We start from the raw sequence: 8,691 nt of genomic DNA on the forward strand, positions 1-8,691 counted from the left end.
ATAATGTCTTCTCACATTTTTAAACTTGTAATTTGTGGATTGATATTTTCTTTTCAGAGCTTAAGTTGTTGTCCTATTTTTGTAAATTTAAATATACTATTTTTTTCTAAATTTAAATATACTAATTTTTGTAATTGGGAAAGTGGTGGTTCTGTTACTAATGATACCTTACCGTGACAGGTGAGGAAGAATTAATTAAGGTATTAACAAATTAAAAGGAACTTAATTTTAACGTTTTCTTCATAGACTTGGCTTTTCGGTGGTTACAAGAATCCTGCACCCACCATACCTCACCCAGTTCTGTTGCGTTTTGCTCCATTCTAAAGCAAGGCAAAGATTAAGATCTGGTAGGGAAATTGGTGTGGAAGAGTACGGATCTCGCAGTTTCTTCGTCCATCGAGGCATAGTTTGTTTTTGCGATGGGTTGGAGATACAAAGCTGGCTTGTTCCTAATAGCCACTGTCGTTGTTATTTGGGTTACCTCCGCTGAAGTTACCCAGGTACGAACTTAACCAATTTTTGTTCTTCTGTTTTTTTATGGGATTCCTAGTTACTGTCCTTGATTCTAGGTTATGATTCTTTGGTAATTGTTGAATGAGGTTAAATATTTATTCCTGGTTCTGGTTATACCGATCACCCAATCAAAACTGAGTGCAAATTGATGTTTGACTTCATTTGACTTGATATTCCAAACTTCCGCAATCCTGGGGTTGTATTTCTTTGTGATATAATAATGAGATACAAGATCTGGACATCTAATTTGGGGAAAGGAAGTGCGGCTAAAGTGCAGGCTTGTATCTTTTGTCTGCACTTGAGCTGCATACAAATGAACTTCGAATTCTTCGGTTTCCGATCCCATTTCAACTCTTCTAATACACTTGGTACCACTTGAGTTACATTACAGCTCTTTGTAAGGATCGGCCTTTTTATTATTTCATGCTATGAAGCATTTCAAACTTTATAATTCAATCATTTAATCCGATAGTTGGGTATGTTTGGGTAATTTTATAAATGCTCTTAGGATAGAAAGAAGAAGTAAAGAAGAAATAATTTATTTTTCAGAAATTGGAACTAACTTATACATGAATTAAAAATCATCTATTAGAGAAGCTAATATGAAAAGAATTGTAAAGAATATCTTATGAAGAAGTTAAGTTGATCCAAACAGACCCTATGTCCTTTTGGTGAAGTGAAACAATTACTATAGTATAGCAAACCCGGAAACATTTGGTCATCATAGTTTTGAGTGAGAGTTGAAAAGCCATGTATCATACAATTTGTTCTTGGTTCTTTGGAGGAGCGTTCGATATGCATTTCTAGTTATATCTTATGTTGCTGTATGTTACATGTGCCCACATGTGGACACTATTAATTGATGATTTATATTTGTATTAATACTATTAATATTCTTGCAACAAAACTTATGATTCATTAACCGCACATGGAGAGATTGTATTTTTTCGTATTACTCTTGTAGTTTTAAATCCTGCTTAAGGGGTATCTTAGTATCTATTTAATGTTACATTGTCATGCAACAATTTCAGCCTCCAAGTTTATACATGTGAATAATTTTCTGCAAAATCTTTCTCTACAGGATATTTTTACAGATTATAAGCAGCCGTTTGCAGTAACATATCTTGGAGCTTCTCTTATGGTAGTTTACCTCCCAATAGCATTCATTAAGGACTGGTTCTGTAACTTACTTAAATCCCGCTCCTCTAAAAGTGGTAAAAATGCAGAGTGCGTGGATGAGTTTTCTGTCAGCATTAGCTCTCCTCTCAAAAGCAATGGAGTGCAGAAAAACTTTGAACTAGAACTGGGGAGTGTGATTCGGAAAGATAGTGATTTAGACCTTGCGACACTTTCAGAAGTAAAGCCATTGGTAGCTAAATATAATGATAATACTAATGTGCTAAAGGTGGAGAAAGAACTTACTGCTAAGGAAATTGCTGCTTATGGGTTTTACATTGCACCTATCTGGTTTATAACAGAGGTAACTGCAAAGTGATATCCCTGTTTTGTTTTTTGGTTAAGAAGGACAAAAAAAGCTTGATTATATGTCCTACAAGAAGCCTATGATACTGAGTTGACAAGATGTGACATTATATTAAAATCTTATCAGTTAAAGTCGTTGATAGATGTCTCCTTCCACAATGACTTAGAAAATGCAAAACAAACGCAACACTTTTATAATCTCTTTGGACCAGTGCTCTCTCTTGCTGATAAGTTGATGTTGCGTGAACAGATTTTCTACACCATATTGTAGATCAATACATGCATGTATCCTATACTCTAGGGAAAACTTCAGAACACCAGACCCTTGGTCACACTGGATAGATAATTCATATAGAACCTAAGTCTAAGTTCACATGTCCTTTAGTTAGTTAATTGCCGTATTGTTCATATTAGTAGAATAAGATGTTTCCATCCTTCTCATACTTTCAACTTTTGTATTTTTTTGCTGACAGCCTGTGATCGATTCTATGGAACTTTTTCAACATGCCTTTCTTCATTTTATACTTTTATTCTTTTTCTCCACGGTGATGTTTTTCAGTTGTAAATGCTGAACCTTTTTGCTTATTCTGCTGTTTCCACAACAGCTTTAGGGAAGTAGCAATGGTGCTTTATTAATTATCTTCTGTTGCTTTCAGTACCTATCAAATGCTGCCCTTGCACGAACAAGTGTTGCAAGTACAACAGTATTATCATCAACTTCAGGACTTTTCACACTTTTCATTGGTGCATTTATGGGTCAAGACTCTTTAAATGTAGCAAAAGTAGTTGCTGTCTTAGTCAGCATGGCTGGGGTTGTCATGACAACAATGGGGAAAACTTGGGCTGCGGATGAATCTCAATTAAGTGATGCGTAAGCTTTTTTATCCTTTTTATGGCCAAATCGCATTTAGCAAATTTTCTAGTTATAGCTGAATAGTGGTTAGTTTTAGCTGAATCTCAAACAGAAAATGTCATAGTACAATACAATATAATTACCTGAAGTTACAGAGTAACTAAAAAAGTCCCCGTAAATAATTCATGTCAAAATGACAGGAAAATCATTGAGGTAAAAAATATAATTTCAACTGATCTTTCTTTGTCCTGTTTTGTATTTCTTAGAAATCTATCTCTTTCTGTGTATGTTTGTTGATGTATATATGCCATTCATAAGGATGGAACTGAAAGGATTCTAATTCAAAAGTAAAGATAATTATTTAAATCATATGGCATAACTTTAGGGAGCCAAGTTCTTGTTTTTCATGACATTTCCACTATCCTGGGATGCTGTCATCAGGACTGTTCTTAATCTGAGACTGAGTCTTATAAATAAATATATTATTACATCTTGTTCTTTGTAATGCTTTATTTGGGACATTGACAGTTTATGTTTGTGCTCAGCAATGGAAAACATTCTTTGGTTGGCGATCTTTTTGGAATTCTCTCAGCTATGTCATATGGCCTATTTACAGGTTAAGCAATGTCCTGGCTGTTCTGTTTAAATAAGTTAATTTAGATAGATCATGACCATTTCTTGAATCATTACTACTGCAGTTCTTCTTAAGAAATTTTCTGGCGAAGGAGAAAGGGTTGATGTGCAAAAGCTGTTTGGGTATATTGGATTGTTTACCCTAGTAGCACTGTGGTGGCTTGGTAAGTTTTTTTCTTATCAATGTTTCTGCATTTACTCATCAATAGCTTACTACTTTATGATCTCGTTTATATGTTGAGCATGAAAAACTATGAATTTCTACACTAAAAGATTGCTAATTCTTTTCTATACTTCCCTCAGTCTGGCCATTGATGGCCTTGGGAATTGAACCAAAATTCAGCATTCCCCACTCTGCTAAACTGGACGAAGTGGTTCTTGCAAATGGATTTATTGGAAGCGTACTTTCAGATTACTTCTGGTACATGAGAAGCCTACTTTCAAATTTATTGATTCAAATCCTTGTAATAACTCAATCTTTACCTATCCACCCAGGGCACTTTGCGTGGTATGGACTACTCCCCTTGTGGCCACTTTGGGTATGTCACTCACCATTCCTCTGGCAATGGTGGCTGACATGGTAATTCATGGTCGACATTATTCAGCAGTATACATTCTTGGCTCAGCTCAGGTATTTTTATCAACTACTTGATCTTTTTTAGCTGGTACCTCGGTAGGATTTTTGTTTCTATTTACCCAAATGATAACAATAATTATATTTGTTAAAAAAAAGGTCCTTTTTCCTCATGGTGTTATGATGACCCTTGCAGTTTAATATCTGTTCAGATAGTTTATATTTTCTTCCCCGCTTGTTTGTTTGGGCATGTCCATATTCATGAGTTGTTGAGGGCATGTTTGTGGGGGTTGCCTGTTTGGTCTCGTCTACAAATTATTGCGGATAGCATATTGTTAAATTCAATCATGCGTGAGTTATGTTGCTTGTCAAGTAACTTCAGGAAATGGATTTCATCAAATATACCCCACTTTCGTCTCCAATCTTGTCTCGCATTGTCATATCGGTCCCTGCACTGAAAAACAAACACAAATACAAGTCCTTAACCTTTTGTTTTTGTTTTCAGTCAATTTTGTCCTCCGTTTGTGCTTTTGTTCAACAATATAAGCCCCGAAACATAAGACCTTTGTTAGGAACTAATTTGACAGACAAAAAATAGACCAAATACTTTGCACTTTTTTATTTTAAGGACTAATAAGATGACACATGCCAAGGTTAGGGACCAAGTAGGAATGAAAATGACGGTTGTCCTCGGATTTGATGAATGGCTTTTGATCACCACATTGTAATTTTGTTTATCGTATGGATGGATTGACTTATTTTGTTGTGACCAAAATGTTACTGAAAGAGCATTAAATTTCTTCCAAAATTAATTAAACTGAACACGTATAACTGTAAAGATGTAATAGGAATTTTTGTCCACCAACATACTAACTATTGAGTGATGGAGACAAATCATTATCAGCGATTTGTTTACGTATTAATGCTGGAATTGGTTTGGAATTGAACTGCAGGTATTTGCAGGCTTTGTAATAGCTAATCTTTCAGACAGGTTGACGAAGAAGTTGGGATTGTAGCATATTGTTTTCTTTGTTAATTTTTTCCATAGTTGATTCTTTGTTCGGTCCATCATCCGTCCATTGTTCTGATAGGGTGCTGTACCACAAGACAATGTATATCATAAATCAATGCGCTGAATGGGTGCTGTAATTTTTTTGTGTATATGATTCTAGGGTGAAGTTCATGTTTACATTATAGGTTGACCTATTAGCCACGGATCAAATCAATGTAATGAAGCCTTTTTTTACATTTCTGTATGCAATTTTTTTCTCCATGTAATTTAAGATTCTTTTTTTTTTTTTTTCTTAGATATGTTATGATGTAACTCATTTATCATGCAATACATCCCAATACATCCCTGCCGTTTTTGGTGCATCTATCAATGTAAACATAACCTGTTTTAAATCACTTTAAAGAATAAATATTTTTTAGGTCTTTTAATGAAATATGCCACACTTGTCACAAATTAGTTTTTGAAATCTCATTAAGTTGCTTCTGAAAAAACAATGTTAAAAACTTTGGACTGATCATTGAGTGAAGGAATTAGACGAACGAGTTTCTAGTTGAATTGCATAACTTAGCATATGTAGTCTGTGAATTTTATTCTTAAAATATAGTATATTGTCATAACAACTAAATAAAAGTGATATTTGTTTTAAGCACTCATTCTACATGGATTTAACCGTGGCTGGGGTAAAATTATAAATCCTGTTAAAATTATATGTAAAGTTCAAATGTATAAATTACTTCAAATTAATAACATAATTTGAAGAATTTTTGGGATTTGAATATATGATGTCACATTACTTACACTAGCATGTTGTTTGTATAAATTATATTGCTTAAAAAAATTACGTATTGTAAGAGAAAAATTAATGGAAAAAATATTTTAAGTGTTTAAATATGAAGTCAATTGCTGAACAATAAAAATAAACTAAATGTTTGTTTCAGCAGTCAAAGGTATTACTATATTATTTGATATCTTAATTATACTAACACTATAAATCACAATTATTATTTATTATTATATAAAAAATACTATATAAAAATAAATAAATAAAAAATAAACAATCACGAAAAGTCAAATCAAATCCATAATAAAATAATACATGATAAACTTTAAACCAAAGGGAACCTCCTTGTAAATTAGAAATTGATATATGTAAACAACTCATTGAAATAATCACCGAAACTAAATGTTCTATCTTAACGACATTATTGCATGTAAATGTTCTGCTTTAACTACGTTCTTAGATATTGTAACATCCCAAAATATAGTAATTACCATAGATTAGAATTAATTACAATTAACAGTTAAAACATACAGTTTTAACACTAAACATAAAATTCCAAAACCGAACGTAATTACATACAGGGATAAAATACCATACAGCAGTATTTCAAAGTTTAAAGACGAACGGTTTTACAAACTTTAACCGAACGCCCAAAAGCTAACAGAAAATAAAACTACAACGAACGAGCGCTCTAGGGCTCGGCTTTAACCTCTACGTCGACCAGATTGGCGTCCTCCAAATTTTCTTCTTCCAGTGTTTCTTCAAGTAACGCCTCTCCGTCTGCTCACATCCACACGGATGATCATTGCATAGACAAGACGAACGTTCATGGACGAACGACAACACAAGGAAAATAACACAGGGTAAGCTTATTGAATTTAATTCACAAGTAATTCATACACATATCACTTTAACATTCATAAAATATCACAACACATAAAACTCAGTTCAAACTCTCATAAGACAGACCGTCCGGACTGTATGAATCCATGTACCTACAGGTGTTCGTGCACCCGGGTGATGTGATAACTGTACACATTCAACAGTTGCCACCCGAGGTTAGCCCTATCAGTCCAAAGTACTCAGTAGGACTAGGACCTCCTGCCATTCCCACACATGACCTACTCCCATCTAATTGAGGACGAGCACTCACGGAATATCAGGATGAACTGCCATCAGTAAATTTACCATGGTCATACTACACAACTTCTCATATTCAAATCATAGAGACGTTCCTCCTTGGAACGCTCGTTCAAATCCCAAAATCACAGTTTCATCTCATATACGGTTCGCACATTATATAATTCCCTCTAATTCACATTTTCATTCTTAGTTCCACTTTCATAAAAAGACGAGCGTTCAGTCCCCTTCATAATGAGGACGAACGTTAATATGATACCGAGAGACACTCGTTTCTGACAGAAGGAAAACGAACGTCTTTCCGAGGACGAACGTTGTTACCACTTGAATCAACTAAATGGACTGACTTTAAAGCGATTCAACTGATACTTAGAATAATTTAATTTCAAGGACATTAGATTGAATCCAAATGAATAAAGACATCATAAGACTTTTAGATATTAAAACGGATACGAATTTATAAAAGGTATTAACCGCCAGTCAATGACCGAGCGCGGTAGCGGATATAAATTTACTGTTTGGACGAACGCTAATTAACTTTATGGACGAACGCTATTTTCATTCAGGACGAACGCTATTTCAGCTCGTTGTTAATTACGGAAAGAACGAGCGTTCGGTATAGAACCGAGCGCTACTTATCATTTACACTTTTAGGACGAGCGTTCGGTATAAGACCGAGCGCTACTTAGGACGTACGCTCTGGGTCGAGACCCATCGCTGAGGCAAAATATTAATAGAAAGGGAAATTGTATAAGACATTCATAGTGAAGGGAATTATTTAGGAATGACTAAGTATATAAGATGGTATTTATCTAAGCTTCTCACTTTCTCGCTTAATACTCAGAGTATCATCCAGATCATACATCAAGGATCAAAAATACACATTTCATACTTCATAATTTCATACAATTCATACGGCACAACACATACACATGAATTAAACTTAATAAGCTCCCCTTACCTGGATCAGTAGTGAACGAACGTCCTAACGTGAAAATCCGTATTCGCCCAACTATCACTTCTATCCTCAGACCACTCAACTCTTGGAACTAAAACAAAAGTCCAGAATCAAAACTTGATTCAGATACAGAGAATGCATGTAACCATATTTGGTTTTTGCATGAACCCTAATAATGAACAGCTAAGGGACGAACGTACCAGAACTCAAAACTTGAACTTGTTCGGTTTGATGGAAAGCTTATGACGTCTGGATTGCTTCTACGGTCTCTGAAATTTGATCGGAGAAGAAGAAGGTAAGTTATGGTAGAGAGAAGGTGGAAGTTCTAGAGAGAAGGTAGAGAATTTGGAAATCAGAAATTTGGGGAAGAAGATGAAACATGCAGAGAAGTGGGAAAGTGTTTTCCAGAAAAGTGATTTCTCTTCCCACGTAGGACGAACGTCCATTCGCCTGGTGCCACTTGGATTCCACTAACGTTTTCGAATGTTCCAAACTGACACTTGGCAGCTGCATGCAGAATGAGTGTGAGTGTGTTTTAATGGCACTGCACGTGTGACGAGGGTGTATTAAATGGCGTCAAGAACGAGAGGTGTGGGTGCGTTTCTTAATAAAATTTCTGGACAGGACTTGTGAGTAATAATTACGTGATTTGATAGGTGGCAGTGATTTAAATTTTCGAGACCTTATGAGGTAACATAAAATGTAAATAAAAAAGAAGAAACAAAAATCCAATTAAATTATTATA

At 34.8% G+C, this 8,691-nt stretch overlaps 1 protein-coding gene across 2 annotated transcripts; it reads left to right on the forward strand.

The window, feature by feature from the left end:
- Positions 1-231: 231 nt before the first annotated feature.
- LOC108329904 (uncharacterized vacuolar membrane protein YML018C) lies at positions 232-5,328 on the forward strand. Of its 2 annotated transcripts, none has more exons than XM_017564283.2 (8): positions 232-500; positions 1,595-1,993; positions 2,652-2,866; positions 3,394-3,464; positions 3,547-3,645; positions 3,785-3,902; positions 3,977-4,112; positions 5,009-5,328. In XM_017564283.2, the coding sequence occupies exons 1-8, from the start codon at positions 420-422 to the stop codon at positions 5,069-5,071; spliced, it is 1,182 nt and encodes a 393-aa protein (XP_017419772.1). In that variant the 5' UTR covers positions 232-419; the 3' UTR covers positions 5,072-5,328. The 2 variants fall into 2 exon arrangements, with proteins under 2 accessions (XP_017419772.1, XP_052732812.1); XM_052876852.1 differs by having other exon boundaries at positions 1,595-1,654.
- Positions 5,329-8,691: the final 3,363 nt, after the last annotated feature.

Source organism: Vigna angularis, chromosome 4, assembly GCF_016808095.1.
Source record: "Vigna angularis cultivar LongXiaoDou No.4 chromosome 4, ASM1680809v1, whole genome shotgun sequence".
In the NCBI taxonomy this organism is placed as follows: Eukaryota; Viridiplantae; Streptophyta; class Magnoliopsida; order Fabales; family Fabaceae; genus Vigna; species Vigna angularis.